The sequence below is a fragment of the Cryptomeria japonica genome, chromosome 9, assembly GCF_030272615.1.
Source record: "Cryptomeria japonica chromosome 9, Sugi_1.0, whole genome shotgun sequence".
In the NCBI taxonomy this organism is placed as follows: Eukaryota; Viridiplantae; Streptophyta; class Pinopsida; order Cupressales; family Cupressaceae; genus Cryptomeria; species Cryptomeria japonica.
In genome coordinates this window covers 267,601,357-267,626,559 of record NC_081413.1, presented here as the reverse complement: position 1 = coordinate 267,626,559, position 25,203 = coordinate 267,601,357, and the positions used below count along the sequence as shown (strand labels likewise).

The window sequence follows — 25,203 nt, the reverse complement described above, 5'->3', positions numbered from 1 at the left end:
CCATATAGGTATTAGATCTATGATAACAAATAAAATGATTATTTGTGTCAACTATTGGCATTTAGTTGCTAGTATAGAATTGGCACATTGTGCTACCAAATATAGATCAAGTCAATATATGCTCAAAAATTATTATTCAAGGTAGACTATATAAGAGGCAAATACATATTTCCTTCTTGTATAGTCAATCTTCCTTTGTGTGAATTCGTGCCAGTAGACAATACATAAAAGATTAATGGATTAGTTTAGAGTTGATTGAACTTCTATCATTCTTTTGCTCCTCTTAAGTACTATAATTTATTCTATTTTGTTAGTGATAAATTAGTCGAAAAGGACTCAAGAATAGAAAATTAGATTCTTATTCTATATATAGCCTAAGACTAATTGAAGAAATTTAGAAGCGTTTTTGCTTGTTCATAAATCTACGTTCTTGAGTTTATTTATTGTGATGACTATTTAAATTAAGTATGATTTAATCATATATTGCATCTCATTCAATCAAGTTTTCTTAAACGCTAGAAGGTGGATAGAGTTAAAATTTTCTTTTGAAATCTTATCAAAACTAGTCAATGGAAGTTGACTACAAAGTCAAATTAATTTTAATGTGCTACATATTATATATATAGCTCAATGCCAAACAACCACATGATTAGTAGAAGTAATTATTTATTGTTGAGTGTTCTTGTTTTTGATTAAGGGAAAATATGTTTTGAAGAGCCCCTGAAACCCTTTACATTAGAGAATCAAAAGATAGTCATCAGAGTCCACCAGAAAAACAAGAGACAACAACCACCGAAAGGACATCTGGTCGAAGACAAAAAGCCAACAACAAAAAAGACACAACACAAAGAAACAAAACACCAAACAATAGAGAAAGCAGAGAAAAATAACCAGGGCTAGGTGAAGTTCTTTAGCAATTTGGCCACTTCTAGCGCCAATTGCTCCATTGTCATAGCAGTCCCCTTGAGATCTTCAATGTCCCTGCTTTGGTTTTGCTTCTTCCTGATACTTGATCTTGTTCTTTTTCTCGGACCATCCTTTTCTTCAGGGGTTGCATCCTTCTCCTCAGTAGTGTCCCTGAGGGCCTTATCCCCCTGGACCTATTCAAGTTTGCTAATTAGGACCTTGATACTATCAGAAGCGGCCTTTAAAATCTTGCAACTCTACTCTCCTATCTTTTTGAGGGTCTTCTCAATCCGTTCCATCTTCTTTTAAGTTTCCCCTACCTTATCTTCCAGGATTTTAAAGCTATTGCATTGGGCATTGATAATTCCCTCTGCATTGCTGATAGCTTTAGTCAACTCACTTAAGTAGTCAAGCAGAGAATGGAATTTGTTAGTGCTAATGGCTTCCATAGCTTCAAGTTTGCTAGCTTCCTAGATCTATTTATCTTTTATGTTTTTAATTTGCTTTTCTACCCAAAAGAAGACCTTATTGAAGCAATCCATTCTATTTTTGATACAGAGGTCGAAGTCTAGAGGGGAGCCATCTTAACCCTCATCTCCCATAGGGTCCAAGTTCACCTCCAGAACCACCTCCTTGCACTCAGCAGTGTTAATTCCCTTCTTGGGGGTATTCTCCCCATCCAAGCCCTTACTCTGTTCCTTGGAGACGGTAGGAAGGAGCGAATGGTTCTTGGCCTCCAACTCCTCACTTCTCAGCATCTTCCCCTTTTTCTTCTAGCTTGAGATAATTTGAACCTCCTCACTATCTATCTCCATGTCTTCTTCACTCTCCTCTTCTTCCTCATACCAACTATCATCGTCCTCCCCCTTCTTTTTCCAGCTGATTGACCCTTTACCCTGTTTCTCTTGGCTAGTTTTCCTTTTACACTTTCTCAACCTGGGGGAATGGGGGTCCTCCTCGACATCTGCCCCTGTATCATATCCTTCATAATCTTCATCAACCAAATCACCCAAATCATCATCTAACTCAGACACCTCAGATATAGCCTGTTGAACAATGGTGTTCCTGATATGGTTGTATAGGACCACCATAAGACCCTTGTGTAATGTGGGGTTAGATTTGGGATTAGAGATAGCATCCTTCATCCTAACATTAAGGGAACAAAACAAATGGTAGGGGAGGGAAATTTTATCCTTGTGCCAAAAATGATTAAGAAGAACAAAATGGTAACTATAAACTCTAGTATATCTACCATCTAAAGTTATGAATTCCATGACAGCAAACAAAATCCATCGCTAGAGTTTCTTGATTACCTTAGGGGAGTAGTAGGTGTGGCTTCCCTTGACCAGTTTCACTTTCTCCACCTCGTCCTTGGGGAATTTCTTCACAGCTGCTTCCGACAACTTCTAGTCCTTGTAGAATTTGATTCCATTAATCGACAGACCACTTGCCTCTGCAATCAAGGTCTCACTAACCTTAACCTTCCTGCTACCAATGGTAAGGGTGCCCTCTTTCCACCCCTTTTTGAATATCCTAGGATTTCAGGTCTTCTTTCTTGCATTCTTTCCACGCAATCCAATATTTTTTCTGCTTGTAGCATAGCCCAAACCTAGGGACAGTCTCACCATTTATCTATTTTTGTAGAATCTGTGCGCTTATGATTCCCCCCCATCTTCTTATCAGTTTTTATAGAATGTAAATTCCAGCAAATACTGCTCTTCTCAGCAAACTTTCCTTTTTTTTAAAAACAACGAAGAAGCCTCTAGAAGCAAATAGAGATTCCTCAAGCTTCTGCTCCAAATGGAAAAAAAAACCCACAAAGTATGCGAGATGTTATGGAAAATAATGGCGTACTTCCTTCTCGCCTAATTATGAAACCATTTCATGATGCCACGACCACCTCTACTATATCAAGAAATGATATCAAATCCTACCTTTTTTTCCATGATATCTCTCATAATTTAAAATGTCACTTGCTACTTGAGGGAGCTCCCCCTCTCCATACCAGATCATTATCTACCTACTTCACACTACCTTGTTGGCAACCGAATCAACACTTTTGCTTGACTCTCTATAAACATGAGAGATGTAATATTGGTCGAGTCCCTCAAGTAACTCCTTGGCCATATAGATAATATTTTTTAATCATCCACGACGAATGTTGATTACCAAGGAAGCAATTGATTATATTATTAGAGTGTCACTCCAACCAGACTTTTTTGGCTCGTAGTTGATGCACTAATTTTATGGCTTGGAGTGTACCCATGGCTTCAGCCAAGTGATTGGTTTGATTCCCCAAGGGGAGGGCAACCGCCCCCACACAAAAGCCAACACTATTCCGGATAACTCCACCATAACTAGCTGGCCCTGGGTTCCCTTTAGTAGCCCCATCAAAGTTAGCCTTGATCTAGTGATTAGGGGGAGAAGACCAACAACACATCCTTTTGTTGAGCTGGTTAGTGTTGTTGTCCATAGAGGCTGGGATATTCCTACTCCTTAAAACTGCATACTTTTCGTTACTATTGTAAGAATGAGATCCAATAGCCATCACTCTCTCAACAAGATTGTGTTTTATCTTAGCCCACACCACTTCAGGGGAGTTAATGGAGTTCGTGAAGATTATGTTATTCCTTTCTTTCTAGATACCCCATAGGATATATGGAAAAAAAAATCCCACAATTTCCTTATAGTTGTATTTTTTGATCTACAAGACTAGCTCGTGAAACAGTCTTGAATCGACTCAGGAAACACCCAATTTAAACCCCATAACTGAAAAAGAATCGACCAGATAGGTTGGACTAAAGGACAATGAATAAAAATATGGTTCACAGATTCTTCATCATTAAGGCATAAGTAGCATCTATTGGGGATGCAAAATCCCCTCTTTCTCAATTTATCTATGGTTAGGATTTTATTTTGTAGAAGAATCCATAAAAAGATTTTTTTTTAAGAGTCAAACCTGTAATCCAAGCTTTGGCCCACCAGGGGATAGAGTCTTGAGACTGAGCCAACATAATGACAACATAGCCCACCGAATAATTCCTTGAAGAGATTCCTCCCCACATTAGGTGGTCCTCACTTCTTAGGTTAATGACAACCTAGTTGAGATTCAAATTAACATTTTTTAGGGTGGGATAAGTAGTGGTCAGGTCCACCCACTTCTGATCTCTCTGGTAGTCAACAACTTTGACACCAAACCTTTTCTTGCAGGCTTGGATGATCACCTAAGGAACACAATGATCACTGACAGGACCACCTCCAACCCTAGCATCATCCCAAAAATCGACCTTTCTACCATTACCAATGGCCCCCACTTTTCCCAGATTCACAATTCCTTTTGCTCTAGTAACATTGTTCCTTATGGCAGAGCCAATTGAGATCTGATCTGAGGAAAGAAAATATTCCATGATAGGATTTAGACGTAAATATTTTGCCTTTAAAATTTCATTTCATTCACCTTTAAATTTCTGAATTAGTAATATTTTCATTCTTTTCTGATAGATAGCATCTCCTACAGTTGTATATATGGCTTTCCTATAGTTGTATATATGGATGTCAGCTATCCGTGTACACACTTTCATCTCCTTAAATTGTGGAATTGATTTGAAATCCCCACTATTTATTAATTTCGTTAAATGTGTCTCAAAATTTATTCGAACACAATTGCATCTGGCTAAAAGTTTTAATCGCCACCGTTTGATGGGAATATTACCCTATCACACTGCCACTACTGATGCCATTTCTATCAGAATCTATATGTGTTCCTTTGCAAGTGGAAAAGATAGCATGACAGATGGTTTTCATAACTATTCTTGGCTCGAAATTGCATGCATTATATTGCTTACAAATCTGTTGTTTGTATTCCAAAACATACTACCATGCTATTGTCGTGCTTAAACAAGGTGCAAAAAAATGCAATTCAATACAACATAGATATAACTCTGTCAATTTGTCGTTTGTCATTTGTGCTTCATTGTTTCTTCATCTTCTTGTGCCTAATTCACCGTTTACGTATTGCAGACACTTTTCAGTGTCAGCTTTGACTCCCCCTTCAAGTTTCCATAGTCCCCCTTCAAAATTCCATAGTAACAAGTGTTCCACTAAATAGGTATGCAAGACATTATAGTTCAAAATACTCTGTTAGATATGCATGCAAGATGGCAGCTTTAGTTTTAATCAATTTACGATTTGCTATTAAGCTTACTTCAAATTCTACTTTTTAAGGTCATTTTCTTTACAATGGTTTTTTTTTAATTTACAATGGTAACTTTTTTTGCAATTTCTCATGGGAATAATAATTTCTTGTGTTATGTTTATGATTCCACATCTTGCATGCATGTTTGAAATAGAAAACTAAAACTATTTTTATGTAAATTTAAAAGAGGAACTTGAAAATATTCTGCAAAAAACAAATTCAGTATATTAACGTGAATTGAAATAAGGAACCCCTAAGCTTAGTTTAGGTCAATTTAATAGATATTCTCATATAGTTTTAGAATTCTTTTATTTCGCATTCTCTTTGTTTTATATGTTTTAATATATGGCTTCACTTTCAAATTAAATTCATTATATATTTTTCTGCATTCTATCTACTGTATATACTTTCATATATAGTTCTCTAGATGAATTCAAACCTCAAATTTATTATCATTACTGAATTCAAAATTTTAGCATTAATTCTTTGTCACAATTAATTCTTCTAGGCTTATAGTTTTTATTGGTTTTAGTGGACTCTTGAATTTAAAAAAAAAAATAGAATAATTTTATTAAAGTTAACAATATTAATTATTAGATTATTATAAATATTATGTCACTGCTGCAAATATATATTTAGAAATAAACACAATATATGAATTTTTCTATATTTCGATGCCCTTTTCCTTTAGCTGTATCACAAATGGTGAATGAGTTTTCATATTTATTCACCAAATTGAGCAGCACTAACAATAGATATGTTTTAATAGTTGCATTACATCAATGGACATGGAAAATATTGTTATATGAGTTAAAAATAATTATCTTAAACTTATTTTTTCATGACAAATTGATTCAGCCAAGATACAAGTGACTTGAAAATATTCTGCAAAAAACTATTTCAATCACAATCATTGATTATTTTAAACATTAAAATGAATTTCACAATTATCTACTTTAAATCGACTACAATGGTATTTTTTCACTGGACTATCCCAAGTTTTATTTTATTTAGAGCTTGACTGAACATTAAAATATAATCATATCTCTTACTGCATGTATATAGCAGAGACCAATTTCATAAGATGTTTACATTAAAATTTGTTTAAGGTTCATAATTCACCGTTTATGTATTGCAGACATTTTTTCAGTTTCAGCTTTTCTCTTAACGAATTATGTCTACTTTATCTTTTATTTAATATACATATAATTTTTTATAGACTATGGATGTGAATTCTTATGAAGAAGTATTTGTCAATGAAAATACAAATTTTGAAATCAACAACATAAATCATTCCCCAACTTCCGTTCGAGCAGAAAGCAATAATATTCTTTACACTTAGTGATGTAGACTTGTATTGGCCAGATTTACATGCACCAATGCCAGGAATAGCTCCAACAAATCCATGCGAAGCTCAAATCTAGAGGAAACAAAATGTGATCAACTACCCTCATATAGGTGCCCACTATATGCAATTAAGACATTCTATATTTAGAAAAGATATACTAGAATAGAGAACAAAGATATTGGTGCAGATATGAATGGCAACATAGAGGATCACCACATGTGCATGGTTTTCTATGCATACATGGAGCACCAAATATGGACATTATAGATTGGTCTAATGAACAAGAAATAAAGATTTCTGAAAGATATTTCCATGGCATTGTTCATGCACATAATCCAAGAATAGATGTTCATCAACGAAACGTACAGGTATCATTACAATGAGTTTCAATCGTAACTTATGTAATCCAATCTAAATGTTAGTTTTTTTAACATAGAAAACTAATGCGTTCATATTTACTATTGCAAAGACATACAATGTATAGAGAGGGTGCATGTTTAAGAAAGATATAATGCACCCTGGGCCTTAAATATACATGGATCAAAATTATATCAAGACATACAAAGTAGTGAAAAAAAATTTGAGCTAGCAAGAAATGATGATATAGTAAATTCACACAACCACTACATACTACAACTATGGAGAGCTAATATAGATTGGCAATAGGTTCTCTCAAAACATGCAGTGATAAAGTACAATGCAAAGTATGCAGCGAAAACAGAGAAGAGCTTAGAAACCTACCATCAAATGTTGTTACATCTTTCAAATATAGAAAACCTAGATGACCTAGTAGCAAAGGCATATAGGAAGCTCTTGATTGAAACTATTATAGAAAGAGATGTTAGAGCTCAAGAAACATGCCACATGCTCTTAGAACTTCTCTTGGTTGAAAGTAGTAGAAGATTTGTTAATCTCAATGTTTCACGTGAAGTATTCAAACCCGTTATTGTAAGTCATGAAAATAACAATGAAGAACAAATGAAATCATTCATTGATGGATATAGGACACAACCATACTCAATGGAAGCTATCACACTTATTGATGCAGCAAGATCATGGATGTATAATCCTCGACGGAGAAGAGATAAAAAATGGGAGCCTAGGGAAAGAGAAAGTATTGTCAGAGTGTTTCAAGGTTTGTATCCATTCCTTCATGTGGATTTGAAAAATTCTTGAATTATGTTTCTCAGAATTGTTACTATACAAGCCATTTTGTGACATCGAAAGAGATATAGGTGACAACAATGACACCATAATATCAAACTGGGAGTCTCTCAATTATACCCATTGGCATTTGGAACAAACAATAACTACAGAAAAAAATGAAAATATTACTAATTCAGAAATTGAAGAAGATGGCATTGTTCAAGAAAACACGACAGAGCATGAATGGGAAATAATATATAGGCTACATCATTGTGATGTAATGAAACTCTCCAAAATAGATATGCTGGGAAGAATGGATATTGATAGACAAACAAATTAGCCTAATGAATATCAAAGTGATGAATACACAGCTCAAGCAATCAATTTCATAGAAACAATGAGAGAGAATAGATGCATTATACATGATGATATACCACAATATATCAATTATGCAATCTTGAGTGAGAAACAAGAGAAAGCATTTAACATAATTATGTCACATTACCATATGAATGAAAATAGGATGCCATTGTATATGATAATTCAAGGAACAACAGGAATAGGAAAGTCTTACCTGATTGGTGTGATTAGTGAAAGTCTTAAAAGTGCAGCAATGCCTAATCAATCTCCCCTTCTACTGCTTGCAAGAACTGGAGTAGCAGCATTCAACATAGGAGCATTGGCTATTCATTCCAAGTTGAGAATTCCAATAAAATATTTTGCTCAATTAGAAGGAACAAGGCTAACAACTTTCCAAGAAGAACTATCACATGTGAAGTATATATTGGTTGATGAAATGAGCTTCATTGGAGAGAAGTTACTTGAGAACATCGATTCTCATCTTCATCAAGCATTCCCACAAAATTATGATCTAACATTTGCAAGTATGTTCATAATTTCCATGAATTATAAAAAGCATTTCAGAATGTAAAAAAATGTAGTATCCACGTATTAAGTTTCCATGTTTTAGGTTGTAATTACAATTTACATTATATAAAATTAAAACATAATTTATACAATAATAAATAAAAAATATTTAATTTAAATATACAATTTATAATATAAATTATTTTTTAGAATTTGTTTATTATTTTTTCTATTTGATTTTATCCTTTTTTCAATAATAAATTTATATATTATTCTATTGAAAAATATTATAAATTAAGTATGTATTATATTTATGTTTTAGAATATATTATGTAAAATTTAGAGTTATGTATAATTAAAAAAACAATATATTTGCTAAATATTTAATATATTTAATATAAAAAATATATATTTTCATAATAATATTGTTATATTTGTATAGAATTCTACTATGTAAAATCATAATTTGAATTTCTATTGAAAATATCTCCTACTTATCAATATAATAATATTTTTAACATATATTTAAAAAATTATAATATAAAAAATTAAAATATAATTTATACAATAACAAACAAATATCAAGGAGAAATGGAAATTGAAAGGGAGTGTTTCTATTAGTGCCATGCCTGGAGCCCTCTTCCTCTTCAAATTCACTGCTGAGGAGGATGTCGCCCGTGTCCTATTTGGATGTTGGTCCTTTGGTTGAAACAACCTTTCCCTATGTCATTGGAAGGTTGGCTTCGACCCAGTGGCTGACTTGCAGAAAACTACTCTGGTATGGGTTCGGCTCCCGGGGCTTCCCCTTGAATATTGGGACGAGTCCATGTTTAAATGGATTGGGAACTCTTTTGGTCATTTTATTGGTGTTGATGATAGCACCAGAACCAAATTGTGCCTAGTCTATGTGAGCACGAATCTCCCCAACTTTATAACCCTCAAACTTAGGCTTGGTAGCTAGACTCAAGCCCTAGTTTATGAAAATGCCACCCTCATTTGCCAAAAATGCCACAAATCTGGGCATGTTATTTCCAAATGCAAGCATCTGCCCCCCTACCTCTCAAGCTTAAGGGCTCGGCCTTGGTTGAAGACCCTGTGCAAAATGCTCCTATTATTCATCAAGACCTAGTTGTGGGGCTTGTTGTGACTCCTACTCCTAGCTCGGACCTACCTCCCTCAGCAGTCAAGGACCAAATTATGAAAGAATATCCCTTTGCTGAGAGTATTAACAACCTTCTCAAATCTCCTACAAAGAATGTGGAGGAAGCCTCTAATTCGGCCATGAAGGAACAGTGCATCTCCTTGACGGTCAGCTTGGTTTCACTAGTTGATCAACTGGAAGATGATGATATTGTGAGGGACCCCTCTCTCTCCCCAGAGACAACGCGCTCCCTATTGGTGTTTCCCACCCCAAACCAAGGTATCCTCTCACTTGGTGCTCCTAGTGCATCATCTAGTGGTTGCATGACTCCTATTGATGAGGGTTGGATTACTCAAAGATGCAAGACCAGGAATGCAAAGCCTGATGTGGGGACGGACCTTAAAGCGAGCTGACCATCACAGAGATTATCAAGACAAAAGGAAGTAGCAAGGGATATTGCCAATGGCAGGCAGTGAACCTTGGAGACGTCCATAAAAGGTAAGAAATGAAGGTCCTCTCTTGGAACATGAGGGGCCTCAATAACCCCCAAAAGCAATATGCTCTTAAGAAGTGTATTTTTGAAAATAAAATTATGGTCCTTCTTCTCCAATAAGTTAAGATGTCCATGTTTTCCTTTTCCCTTGTTGCAGGGAAAATTTAGCCTAGTGTTAAGTTTGCTATTAGTACTTTGAAAGCATGACTGATCTTGCCAACTTCATTGGAAGGAATGGGTTGAAGGATGTGGAATTAATGGGGAAACAATTCACTTGGTCAAATCTTAGGAGGGGAAAGGATCTTATTCAATTCAGACTCGACAAATTTCTCATCTCGGGTAATTAGGGAATTGGTCCCTCCTTGAAGCTCATTACCCTCCCTACAACGGTCTCTGACCACAACCTCATGCTCCTCTTGAATACCACAAATGCTGGAAGGAAGAATCATCATTTTCAATATAAATTTATGTGGAACTCTCATCTAGAGTTCAAGGACTGCATTAAAATATGGTGGAGCACCAATATACCTGGTAAACCTATGTTCAAGATCGCCCAGAAGCTCGACTTGGTCAAAAGAAACATCTGGGGTTGGAACAAATACACCTTCTGAGATATCTTCAAGAAAAAAAAGGAGTTCAACAGTAAATTGACTATTATCCAAGAGTGTATTGATCAAGGTGACTCCCTTGAAGCTACTCATATGGAGGAGGCTGCTCTTCGTAGAAAATGGAAGGAAAAATCCCACAAAGAAGAACTCTACTGAAATCAGAAATCTAGGGTTCAATGGCTCAAAGAGGGTGATAAGAATATGAATTTCTTCCACAGATCTTCTATTATCCACAAGCGTAGAAACCACATCTCTTCCCTCATGGACGACAACAATCAGGTGGTCAATGATGTTGATAGTTTGAGCAGACTGACTACCAAATATTTTGCCACTTTATTTAGGGAAGATAGTAACTTGGGGGCCCCTACTGGGGAGGATCTTCTCAACTGCCTCCCACCACCCCTTTCAGTGGAAGACAGCAACCTTATTTTGGCTCCTGTTTCTGAGGAGGAAGTCAAGTCCACTATTTTTCCTATGAATCCCTTCAAATCCTCGAGTCTTGATGGTTTCTCCCTAGCTTTTTTCGAAGATTTATGGGATGTGGTGGGCCCTAATGTTGTTCTAGCTACTAGGGATTTTTTCAGATTTGGAAGGCTCCTAAACAAACTCAATCACACCTCCATTTCCCTTTTCCCTAAAACTCTGGAGGCATCTACTCTTAAGGACTTCCACCCTATCAGTCTTTGCAACACTATTTATAAAATCTTCAGCAAAGTTCTTATAAATAGGCTCAAACCTTTCTTGGGGTCCTTTGATTAGCCCCTCCCAGAAGGGTTTTATTCTGGGTAGATAGATTCTTGATGCGGTCATCTCTACTCATGAGATTATTCACTCCATGGATAAGTGTCATCAGCCAGGGATGGTGCTCAAGCTTGATATCTCTAAGGCTTATGATAGAGTCAACTGGAACTTCCTTTTCAAATTTCTCAAAGCTATTGGGTTTGGAGACAAACCCATCAAACTTATTGGGGAATGCATATCTGCTATCACCTGTGCTATGCTTGTAAATGGGAGCCTCCTAGAGAAGTTCATGGCCTCTAGAGGGTTGGGACAAGGAGATCCTCTATCCCCTTACCTCTTCATCATCCTTACTGAAGTGTTGGCCTCTAACTTGAACTCTATGGTTCACAGGGGAGCTCTTCTGGGCATCAAACCTGCCTCTATGACACCCCCCAATGTTCTACAATAGTTTGTCGATGACACTATTCTTTTTTATATCTCCTGTGTTTGGGAAGCTAAGGCTTCAAAATCCTTTCTCAACTCCTATGCTCTAGCATCTGGCCAACACATTAACTATGAAAAGAGAAGCATTTATTTCTTTCACACTAATGTCCAACTCCAAGATAAGGTCTACAGAATCCTTGGTTGTCAAAGGGCCTCCCTCCCTGACACTTACCTAGGCCTCCCCTTAACTATTAAGGATGTCTCTAATTCCTTCTGGATCTCTATCCTTGAAAGAATGCAAAAGAAGTTGGCTGGTTGGAAATGTATATTCCTCAGTAGTGCTGGGAAATTGCAGCTTCTCTCTTCCTCCCTCTAGGAGATCCCTGTGTACTTTCTATCCCTCTTCAAGATTTCTCTAGCTATGGCTACTAAGATGGAAAACATCCAAAAGACTTTCCTCTGGATGGGAATGGAAGAAAAGAAGAGGCTCACCTTGGTGGGTTGGGACAAAGTTTGTCTTCCCAAGGCCATGGGTGGTTTTGGAACCCATAAGATCTCAAGGTTCAATAAGGCCCTTATGACTAAAATTGCCTGGAAGCTATTGAATAAGGATACGAACTGGAGTAGGATCATTAGGGCCAAGTACCTGGGTAATGGGGACTTTTTGTTTGTTCTGAAAGAGGAGGACCTTCCCAGAGGTTCCAAATTTGGAATAACATCTTGAGCTGCAGGGACCCTTTATCTCATGGCTTGAGGTGGCTTATTGAAAATGGTAGGAAAATTCTCTTCTGGGAAGATTGTTGGCTTGGAGAGAGACCCCTTGCTTCTTCCCCCTCCCTGAGAAGGCTCTAGGATGCCACCTAAAGCTTCTTTGGTGAAAGGGTCAGTGATTATTTCAGCAACTGCACTTGGAGAGCCTTGAAGGACTATTTCATTGATCATCCCTTCCTCCTCCCTGCTGCTAGAGAGCTCCAGAAGCTTTTGGCTAGTATATTCCTCCCCCTATTTCCTAGGAAGGATAGATTTATTTGGAAGTGGGACCCCTCTAGAGAGTACTCTATCAGAACTTCCTACACTAGCTTACTCATAGAACCTATTTACTCCTGTATCTGGAAAGAGGTATGGAATCCCCAACTCATCCCCAAGGTTAATTTCTTCTAGTGGACTGCTCTCCTCAACAAAATTTTGACCCAAGACAACTTGGTCAAGTAGGGATTCCAATTACCTAACAGATGCATCGTCTGCAAAAATGATGAAGAAAGTCTTGTTCATCTCTTCCTCCATCGTGCCTTCACTCGGGAGCTATGAGGGATGGTCTACAACAAGCTTAATATTTGTTGGATTATGAATGATAATTTTTTAAATTTGTCCCAGGAGTTTTGGGGCCCCTCTTCCAACCCCATTATTCAACAACTATGGAAGAAGATCCCCACCCATGAGTGCGGGAGAATCTGGAAGGAAAGGAATGACAGGATATTTAGAGACAAAGAGGCCTCTATTGAAACTATGTTTGCTCAATTCCTTAAATTGGTTCTTGAGAATATCTTTGTTTCTAAAACCCGGATGGCATCCAAGCCCCCTCTACATGGGACTAGGAAATTGCTAGATGATGGAACCTTTCCCCCTCGTTCTCTCTTGTCGACTGCTCTAAGAGACTCCTATGACAAAGCACGGTCTGGTTCCCCCCGACTATAAATTTTAAACTCAATTTTGATGGGGCTGCCAGGGGGGCTGGCTGCTGGTGGAGGGGTTATTAGATCCCATTTGGGGGCCCTTGTTGCTGCTTATGCGGGTAACCTAAATGGGCATTCCTCTAAGTAGGCTGAAGTGATGGCCTTAACGTAGGGAAACTTCATTGCCCTCACCATGGGAATCAGGATTACGGACATTGAGGCTAAATCCAAGCTCATCATTGATGTTGTGAAAGAGAGAAATAAGCTTAATTGGACAATTGAGGGAACCATCAGGGACACCCTGAGGCTCATCTCTGGGATTGACTCACTCAGAATTATGCATATCTTCAAGGAAGGCAATAGTGTGGTAGATGCCATGGAAGCCATTGGCCTAAACCTCTCAGGTTTGAGATGTTGCAGGAGTCACAACTCCCTCCCTAACCATGTTAACTTCCTTCTTCAGGAAGAGAAATCCAAAATATTTACTAATGATTGAGTGGTTGCCAAGTGCTTCCCTTACCCTCCTCTCTTTCCTCAGGGTAGTCTGGAGGTGTTGGTTTCATAATTGAAATATAGGGAATATCCCTTCGATCCGTTTTGATATGGTGGTGACTAGTTTGGCGAGGTTGATGATGATGCATGTGTTGTTGTGTTGGCAATTCCTTTGGGCTTGCAGAGTCATGATGAGGTATGATTGGATTGGTAATGTGTTGGTTGCCACCAGTATTCGCTAGATCTTAATGTCTCATAACCATGAAATCATTTCTAAAAGTGACTTCATTTTTTCCCATGCACCCAACTTCATTCTCATTTATTGACATCGGGCTCACACACTTCCCATTATCTCTTCTTGGCTTGCTTCTCGAAGAGTCTCTGTAACTTTCTCTATGCTAATTTTTTCATGACTGAAGAAGCTCTGTTGCCAGAGGATATGGGGGGCAACAGAGTTAGATATGAACTAGATAATCCAGATGATTTTAAAAATGATAGCCTGGTCTAGAATTTCTATGTTGAAGGTAGGGTTGCCAATTTTTTGGATTGCCTGAAGGGCCACGATGAGCAGCTCTTGGCTTCTTTTTCCTCCTCCTAGTCTAGGAGGCATGTCTTGGTTGGTGGCATTTCCTTTGATGTCTCTAAGGATACTATTTCCCAAGGTACGAAGCTAAATCTTGACAACCATCATTGGAAGCGTACCAGCCATGTTGCAAACAGCAAAGGTTTGAAATGATTCTTCCCTAATCGCGAAGACCCTGTAAAGTTGGAAGGTGGTTTTTCTCGGGAGGAGCTCAAACACCCATGGAACATAGTTTGCCTCATGATCATGAAGTAATTCACTCTTGAGGGTAGGCATAAGGTATTCTACTACTATCATTTTCCCCTCCTCTATCACTTCTGCAACAATAATTTGCTTTGTCTATCATTTTATTTGCTGCACTCTATAGAGAGTTCTGTTAAAGACACCATGGACCCCAAGCATGGGGATAAGCCACCCTACCTCCTTCACCAGGGCCTTATTTACAGGTTGTATAAATTCCATCAGGCCCTTTTCCCCCTAGAACCTTTCGCTCTCTCAGCCCCCCATGCCTACTCCTCAGTAGCTTGCGGCCCTATTTATGGCTTTCCCTAGATTCTTCCAATATCCCCATGAGGGCTTTTCTATGGCCACCATGTCCCTACCTACTTACACCTCAGCTATTTCCTTATCGTCGGTCTCCCCCTATTTAACTCTATCTGTCTCTCCCAGTGCTTCCCGCTCCCTATCCAAGGGAAAAGGCAAAACCCCCGCTAAGTGCAAATGCATTATCTTTGATGACAATTCTTCCTCTGAGGATGTTGAGAATGACAATCCTTCCCCTGATTCTGAGGTTAAAAGGAGATCCTCCAGACTTGCTTCCAAAAGTCACAAAAAGAAGACCACGGTGATCGAGAATTCGGACTCCGAGGAGGACCCCAATACCACTATGGGGGGCCCTCATGGGGACGTTGTGGATGTGAATACGAATAGGCACCCCATGGTTCCAACCACTATTGGTGCTGCTGACATGGGTAACTCTGAAATAAAAACCTAGGAACCCATTGATGTTAAAGATAGGACCCCTATGAACGTGGGCAAAAAGGGTCTTATGGGCATGGAAATTTCTGATAGCAAAGCCATGGACTCCGGTAACTTGGACCCAGAGTTAAAAATGGTTGAACAAGTGATGCATTCTATCCCCCTGATGGGCCTGGTTAATGATAGTGATAACTCCCTTACTGGTGGTGTGCCCAAAGAGACCGAAGAGACTATGGATGACATGGCTACTGAGAACCCCCAAGGTGTCCCTACTCTTCAACAAATAGAAAAGATGAGCATGGATGTGTTGGACATCACGCAGAGAATTGAAAACCTCGGCCCTGTGCTTGATTTGCAGACTATCAAGGATGATGTCAATTGGCTCAAGAACAAGATGGAGGCTTGGGAAGCCCAAATAGCGGGCCTTAACAAATTCCATGTGCAGATATTACACAGCTCCACGCTCACCCTCTCTCTGCTGAGGAAACATTTTGCGGACACTTAGGAGGACAAGCAAGAGGCTAGGGACCTCTACAAGTTCATGTCTAATGAATGAAACAGTGCCATGGATGCCACTGGAGTGTGCAAGGCACCCCTGTAGTTTGTTTTTTGTTTTCTACTATTGTTTCTAATTTCTAAAAACTTGGTTCCTTTTTGTTGATAGTTGTTGTTAATTGTTGTTATAGTGTTGTTTCTGCACTATGATTTTTAATGTTTTTTCTATGTAAAGGGTCAGTGCCCTTGTTCTCATTTCTTTATTAATAAAAAACAAACAAATATCTAATTTTAATAAACAATCTATAATATAATATTACACTTAAACTATATACATATAATTTTAACTTTAACTTTAAGTTTATTTCCTTTATTCTTCAACTAATAACAATGTCATGGATTTGTTTTATGAGTGGTATCGGTGCACCATCCTCTTCCCTTTAAAAAGGAATCCTAAAACTCTCCCTATCACATATCCTTTGTGGTCTTCTCAACTGAGATATTGAAGAGCATGTTGTTGGACACAATAAGAAAATAGTTGCCCTTGCCTTCTGATCAATTTTCCTCCAATCTTCATTTGATAACTTGCCTTGCCCTTTCATTTTTCCATGAAGAGCACTCGAAAGGTCACGTTTAATCAACATGGAGTCCATGTGCACTTTCCACAATCCATAATTCTGGCTTGAAAACTTCTCTATTTTCCTTTTGTCCACTTCATCCATATTTTTGAAAAAAACCAAAAAAAAAACTTCTTCGTTAATTTCTAGAAAAGAAAAGAAACTACAAAATGAACTCTCTTTACTTGGCTCTGATACCAATTGATGATATTAAAATAAACACGAAAAAAATGAAGAACTAAATCGCTGAAATAAAATAATGAAATTATAACAACACACATAGAAAAAAGAAACCAGATTTATAGCGGTTCACAAAAAATGGCTACATCCACTTTTAGGGGATTATCAATATATTTCATATCAGTTTCTTGTACATCTACATATAGCACACCTCACCAGTATATATCATCATACAACATAATTCTTAATAACATCTTCTTCTAGAAGATTCCCAAATGCAAAAATATGCATAGGAGGAGACTATTGATGGCGGAAAGAATACTGCAGTTTACTAGAGGATGGAGTGTACAGTATGCATGGACAAAATTATTGAAAGTGATATTACAAGTAGTGAATCATTCATATTCTTAGAATTTGGTTTGGGTTTTACTACAATGAACTACATTGAATTGTATGAGATGACAATACACACATATGTTTTGGATATTTATTGTTATCGTAATTATTTCTACTGTGGTGCTCAAGTGCTTACATTAACTTAATAGTTTGCCTTGATTTAAGATACTTCACCTCACAAATAAATAAAATTTTAAAAGTATTGGTGTATAGTTTATATATGGTCTATTCACATATATGTATATTTGTCTTTTCATATATATACAGAAAGCATGAAGGTAATTAATTCTAAAAGAAATTTCTAAGATTGAAAATTTTACTTTCTAAAATTAATTATTTATAAAAAATGAAAGAATTCGGTATTATTTTAATTTACTTTTTAATAAGAAGATTTGGACTCATGCCATCTAGATGCCTACACTATGAACTTACTATTAAAGCAAATACCCTTTGATAGATTTTTAATTTAAAAAAATTGCAATATGGTAAATCAAAATTAAAATTAAATTAGTATAAAACAAATAAAATTTATGATTGCAAGTAATGAAAAAGCTAATCAATTTTTTTTTTGGTCTATAAGTCGACAAACTCCCTTTTATTACTCTTTTATTTTATATTTTACTCCTAATAACAATTTATATATATCTCTCTTATTTGTAATACATAAAAGAATTGCTCCACTATCTTTCTTTTTTTTTTTTTTTTTTTTTTTAAATTCTTTCATTACTATGTTTTTTATAAATAATAAATAGAATAACATGATCAATAAAAATAAATAATTTTTTAATTTATGATTTTCTAAATTATTTTACTCAAAAATTAGTTATGAAGATACTATAACATGGTTTCCTTCTAAACTCTTGTTAAAATGTTGATAAATTATTCTTTTTCACTTATGAATGCCTTCTTAAAAACAAAACTAAAAATAGACCAAATAAATTTATGAATATTAAATTTATAATATTTTAAAATAATCATTAATAATAAACATCTAAAAAATAAATCAGTAAACTTTAAGAATTTTGATTTTAAAAATATTTCGAAACAATAATTAATAATAAATTTACAAGCTCTTTATTAAGATAAGCGGGGAAAAGTTATGCCTAAATTAAGTAGTGTTTGGATCAACGGCTCGCCTATTTTGAGAAGTCGCCAGAAGAAACTATCGCTGACCCTTCATTCACTACATATTCTCACAAAACTGCATCCCGTTCCACAAATTCGCATACCAAATTGAAAATCAGCTCAGTGCTAATTGGATAAAGGGAGTTAACTGAAGAAATGCAAATGCAGGAGGACAAGAAAATGGGTTGCAGAGTGGTGCAAAAGCCTGGAATGCCGCATGGGGGAATTTACGTATCGAAGCCACCAAAGTATTCATGCAAGCAAATTGTTTAATGGAACTTGAAACTCTGCCTCGTCGTCTGAAACATCTTAACAGCCGGCACGATTTATTACATTCCGAATTTCTCCGGATTGAAGTTCGTGAGGATCGACTCCCTGATGATATTCGGTGGTTACGTGGGGTCTTCAATACTCTCTATTCTATTCTGAGAAATATCGTCAAGGTAATGGAGAATGAAAGGAAGGAGAAAGAATTGTTAGAGGGACTCCCCATTGTAACAGTTTCAGATTTTCATGTGGATGATGGGCTTTTCTGTGGAGTTTGTAGGGATGATTTTATTTGGGGAGAAGAGGTTCGAGAAATTCCTTGTATGATCGGACATATATTTCATTCTCACTGTATTTGGCCATGGCTTGAGGATCACAATACTTGTCCCATTCTTTATGGAAAATGAGCCAAGATCACTACCAGATAAGGATTGAGTTTAGAGTGTGCACGAAAGAATTTAGCCTGGGCTTTACTGATTTGAACTACATTGAATTGTATGGAAGAAAATACACGATGTCTTATGGATATTTATTGTCATCGTAATTAATTTGTATTAGTTTGTCAAATTTAATATATTTAATCGTACAAATAAATAAAAACTTCAATTATTTTACTATTTCTTTTCACCAAGTTAATTCTTAAATTATAAGAGATTTAAATTATAACACCCTTATATTTCGTATCTAGCCACTCTCATGTGCGGTCATCCCATATAAGATTTGATTTTTAAATTAAATAAAATATAAGAATATATTGACATACAATTACTTATACTTTTCTATATAAATTATATCTTACATAATAAAATAATAAAATATTAAATCATATTGTATAATTTAATTTTTAATGTTAAATATAATTTTATTTTTCAATTATTCTTAGTTTATTAGAATATAATCACATCTAAAACTTAAGAACCTATACATAAAATTTATATCATAATTGGAGAAAAACTCTATTATATCTTTGAGTTAGAAAAAATATTGGTAACATTATGTTCAAACTATTATTCTTAATAATGACTTTTGTTTCAATTCATTTCAAACCTAAAGTTAATATACAAAGTGGATTCTTAGAAAAAAAAAAATTATTTAATTTTGTTACACTTTATATTTTCTTTATATATTTAATAATGATCTATTTTTTAGCTTTCCATGAATGTAGGATTCCTTATTGTTTATCAAAAGATTTGAATCCTTTCAAAAACTCAATTTTATCATATATATATATATATGAAAAAATGTGCTTATGTATCTATCATATAATATGTACCTATAGATTATAAAATTTACACTAATTTGATCATTTTATTTACATATAAAAACTACTCTAAATAAACAATTAGAGATGTGCATAAAACCTTAAAATTTCTTTAATTATAGATAAATGACATAAAATTATTTAACTCATCTATGTATCAATATAGAGTTTAGACCAACAAATATTTTATAATCTTAACAACCCATGACCATGACATGAAAACAAATAGCTCATAATAAAAAAAGGAAAGAACTCTACGTTTGATTTTATTGGAATCCATTTTCTACTTCCCTCACCCACATAAATTATTGACCTAAGCATAGTGGAGTTTATTGGGTTCAAAATTTATTTAACTACTTCATCAGATGAGATGATTTAGCGCATATCAAATTTATTGCGAGAATTTGGTGCTCATAAACATTATTAGGGTGGGATTTCATTTTGATTGGATTTTGGTAAGAAACGGAAGCATATGTGTAAAGGCGAGCATAGGAAAAAGAGAAAACATATAGTGGAGATTGTGTATAAAAGGAAGATAGATAAAATATTATATGGCAGAATATTCTTAATGTCATTCCTTTTATATGCATCAAGTTGTGAGTAGTAAGAGTGGATGAGTTATTTTACTTAAGAATTATTTCAGAGTTATACTATAATGATACATTCAAACCTTCATGATGTACATATGTTGCATGTTAATAATTATGTATTTATGCATCAAGAATTCTTCCACGTTATTCAAATTATATTTTATTTTCTTTGTTTGCTTTGGCATTGGTTATTCTATGTGAGCACAACAACATTACTACAATAATATTTCCGTGGGTGTTGTGGAATTTGAGATGATTTTCTTCTTCCTCTTTAACATTTTTACTTTTATTTTGTTTGATACATAGATTAGATTGTTTTTCTTTATTTCTATATGATCTCCTAGTTTTTCTCTTTTACAATCTTTGTATTCCATTATGTAGGTGAGTAAAAAGGTTAATAAAATTGAGCTATAAACTCTTCTTTTGTATGCCTTTATTTTGTCATCTCACAAGAGGATTCTTCTATTGTCACTTAATATAGATAGCGATCCAATCAATCTAGAATATATGATTTATTTTTTATTATATTTCCATCAATAGAAAATATAAAATATGTATAAAATTGACATTAGATTCCTTACTTGAAATGTAACATATTTTGAGCTCATCTAAAATAAATACTTCCACTTTTGATGGATGTCCAAGATTAATTTTATCACATGAGGAACACTACTATAGACCTACCTAATTGATAACTTTTGGTGATTAGCTCATAGGTCCACTAAACCCTATATTGTGCATAATTTCTTGTCCTAATTGTTGAGGTGAAATCCAAATGCCCAAGAAAGGAAGCAAGTATAAAATATCTTAAATTGAAGTTGATAAGTGAAAAGATCAAAGAAGAAGAATAAATTAAATTGATTACTTTATCATGTTTGCTTAAAAAAGAAGTACCCACCAAATATAAATATGTGCACTCTTGCAATGCAAAAGAATTGAAGTAAAGTAAAATGTCCTAAATTGCACATTACCTTTCTTCAAATTTGAACCTTTATTACATCCTAATTCTTATTGAACTATAACACTAATCTGAATTGAACCATTACTTCAATAATATCATAACCTTAATTTAATGCTAACATCAACTCTAACCCTAATAGTAACCCTAATCGTAAAACTAATTGACCCCTTATATAACCTTAACATTGATTTGAAGTCTAAGAAGGTACTATGTTTTCATCATCTTTGCTATCGCTAAATGTGTTGACAAGAATATAGTAAATTCCATAATTTGGCATGAAGACAACTAATGTCGGTGCAATACCTGTTGTCAATGACTTCAGCTCTATGCTACATTTTCTACCATTTGTATTTGCATATTAATGTTGGTTTTTTATGAGTATTAAAAATGCCAATGGAGAAGATTTATTTAGACATATATCGCAAGGATTTTTTAATAAAAACAACAAAAATATACCTTGAAAGAGAATAATATTAATCTACAAAGAAAATTATTGTAATATACGTATAAATATTCAATTAGCATTTTTTTCTATATCATAACAAATATTTAAAATAAGAAAAGTGGTGGATTATGTTATATGAATATAAGTATTGAATTGATTCATTTTATTTTTTTTCACAACATAATCACTCTATGAATTAATCAAGTCGCCTAAGGGGGGAGGAGAGAAATCATGGTTTCAAACCACATAGAGCTCATGGATAAATCATAATACCATGGTAAGCATGTCCCACACAACCTGGGACAATCATGATAGATCAATTGTCATTACTATATCTGCATCAAAATGTTGGTGCACTTCCATCCTCAATCCATGGGGTATACACATCAAACGATAGGTTTTCACTATGAGCCAAAAAGTGTGGCTCTACATGTGGGGGAGTCTATAGGGACTCATATCCTTTGAAGTATTGCACTCAATGGAGATCCTCTATCTCTCATCTTGGTGTGCATCTCATATAGAAAAATTAAACTATCTATGGAGCTACTACTAACATTGCATTTTATTGCAATACCTCAATGATGGTCCTCTATCACTCGACCCCTCATTACATGGTGTGCATCTCATATAGCAAAAAGTTTGTTGCGAAGCTTCTACCAACATGACATCATACAAGACATGCTATTAACATATATTTCCAACACAAGTACTTCACCATCTCATCATGATTCATTAAGATATAAATTTTGTTTACATATACATAATTTTCATGAAGGGAACATATAGGTAGATCACCCATGGCATCCACCTCTCCCTTACCCAAGTTGGATGAACAATATCACCCACTTGAGTCACAACACCTTTACTAGTCTTTAAACATATCACTACACATAACTTGATGAAGTATTCTACACCAAAGAAAGGAACATATATACACAAACTTTTATAGCTCAACAAGATTTGCTTTTGTAAAATCATGTTCATATCAATTTGTTTTCTAGTTACTTTGTTGATGATTCACATTAATTCTATGTAGGTAATCAAAACAAATAGAATTTCATCATGAAATTAGTATGTTAAGAAAAGTGACTAAGCCCATAATGCTCCAACGTTGTAACGTACGCTCTGATACCTAATATAATACCCAAAAATTTACTTTCTTAATGGACATTACACAACCTATTTATTCCACTACAAATATATGTATTTTGCAATAATTTGTTTTTAAAAGGATAACCAAATGCATTTGTAATACTAAATATATCATAGTATCAATCATCATGTAACCTCTCCAACCAAGAATAGATGTTAATTCAATAACATAATGTTTCTTTTTCTTTTTAGATGATTCCATTTATTAATTAATGAAGACAACAATTTTGAGATTCTTTGAGTAATTGACTAAATTCATCCTCAAATTGTCCTTTTAGCCTCAAGGATTATTTATTTTGACCCTTTTTCACATTTTTGAATTATTGATGGGTGGCCACCATTAAATTTTTTTTTATTTGTGCATTTTCACTAATTGATGATATTCAAGTTTAAAATTTATTGTTTTGAGGCTTTATCAAATGTTTGTTGTTGCTAGCATGTTCATAGTAATGTTAAATTTTAAAACTTTCATAATCATGAGGGGTCCCTAACAAATTGTATTAGGGGGGTAGATGGGTTGGGGAACTATTGTGAAGGGGTAAATGAGACCGGTATGAGATGGCTGCTATCCATTTCCCCTAATTCTATTTGATGTTTCTTATGAAAAGGTTCCTCATGGAGGACTTGATGGTGAGTATTTATGTGATATGGATTCTCACAGGAGAATACTGGGAACTAGTCATCCTCATGCCTTTGTGTGATTCTCATGATTTTATTTAAGTGAGATGTATTGTGGTTGTGTATATGTATTCTATGTTGATATGCTTATTCAAATGATAAACCAAGTGTTAAAGAGTAATAATTACAGAGGGAACTAAATGCCTACGAGACCATGATGGATATGATGAGTGGGGTAACATTTGTCTTCTTATTAATGATAGAGCTTATATTGTGGCATTCTTAAGAATTAATGAAATATGATTAATAAGTGATTTTTAAGTAATAACATCATTAGTATGATTAAAACTATCTTGTGTGATTTGTCTCTTTTGTCAATGATGTAAATATTGCAAGTTATGATAGAGCATTGATGGATCCTTTGTATATGTAGTGTGTATGAGTACCTAAGTAGGCTGGTGAAAACCCAAATTGTGAGAAATACCTTCTTAATACTTATTTAGTGAATTTCTTCTAATTGATAATTTTGTGTTCCATATATTATTTATTGAAGAAACAATTTGGCTCTATTAACTTGTAGATTTGCACATGTAGTAGAGATTTTACTTCCTAACTTCTAGGAAGAAGTTTAGTCTTGGGAGGAAGGATGTGATGCCCATCTATAACTAGACATGGATGTTTTATATCACAATTTTGATTCGAGGTTCTTTTCTCAAGTATGATGGAATGAACATTTGTTTTATGGCTAGATCTTAATTATGATCATGTTGCTCATATGAAATAGTCTTGTGTTGAGAATCTTGAGAATATCTATTCTTAATGTACAATTGAAAATACGGTGTGGTTTAGTTGATATTCATTATCAACCTAGTATGAACGAAGGCTTATAAGGATAAAGTATGATATATTTCACCTATAGTGGATAGGGATGCTTGTTTATATGATAACTAAAATTTCATGCTTCTTCTGGCAAGATGCTATGTTGTACTAATGATTTTTGACTAAGTGCGATCTTATGTTAGATTTGAAAGAAGTGAGTGGCATACCTACAAGAAGTTATGTCCACTTTTTGGCCAAAAAGTGGAAGTTTTTCCTCATATTTTTCAATTTCACCTTGTTTGACCTAAATATTTGAGGCACTTAAAGAATGAATCTTGAAAAACTTTAGTAATAGAAAATGTAGTACTCGAAGTCTACTTTCCAAATATGTAATTTAGTTTAATACCCAGATCTTAAAAATGAAGTTTGAATAGGGATTACTAAAACCTATGGTTTAAATGTCACTTTTCAGGACCATACCATGCCCGTGTACGACAAGCATAATTTGACCTAAATGAAATTATTTTTATTAATCCTTTTGGGAAAAGATCTATAACTCACTCACCTTTGATGAGAATATTTTTTTGTAATTTTTTTTGCATAATTTTTTTTTGTTAATTTTTTATTGGGCATAATCATTTATTTGAAAAATTCTTATGTATGGAAAGCATAATTTGACCTAA

General features: G+C 34.8%; 1 protein-coding gene across 1 annotated transcript; it reads left to right on the top strand.

The window, feature by feature from the left end:
* The first annotated feature begins 15,640 nt into the window (after positions 1-15,640).
* Positions 15,641-19,081, top strand: LOC131061875 (uncharacterized). Its single transcript, XM_057995730.1, has 2 exons — positions 15,641-15,857; positions 18,576-19,081. The coding sequence occupies exons 1-2, from the start codon at positions 15,641-15,643 to the stop codon at positions 19,079-19,081; spliced, it is 723 nt and encodes a 240-aa protein (XP_057851713.1).
* The last annotated feature ends 6,122 nt before the right edge of the window (positions 19,082-25,203 follow it).

Excerpts from the sequence above, each read along its gene's own strand:
- LOC131061875 (XM_057995730.1), top strand. The coding sequence starts at position 15,641 with ATGAACGTGGGCAAAAAGGGTCTTATGGGCATGGAAATTTCTGATAGC. Across the intron at positions 15,858-18,575 it reads GGCTACTGAGAACCCCCAAG|GAGGACAAGAAAATGGGTTG; the intron begins GTGTCCCTACTC and ends ATGCAAATGCAG.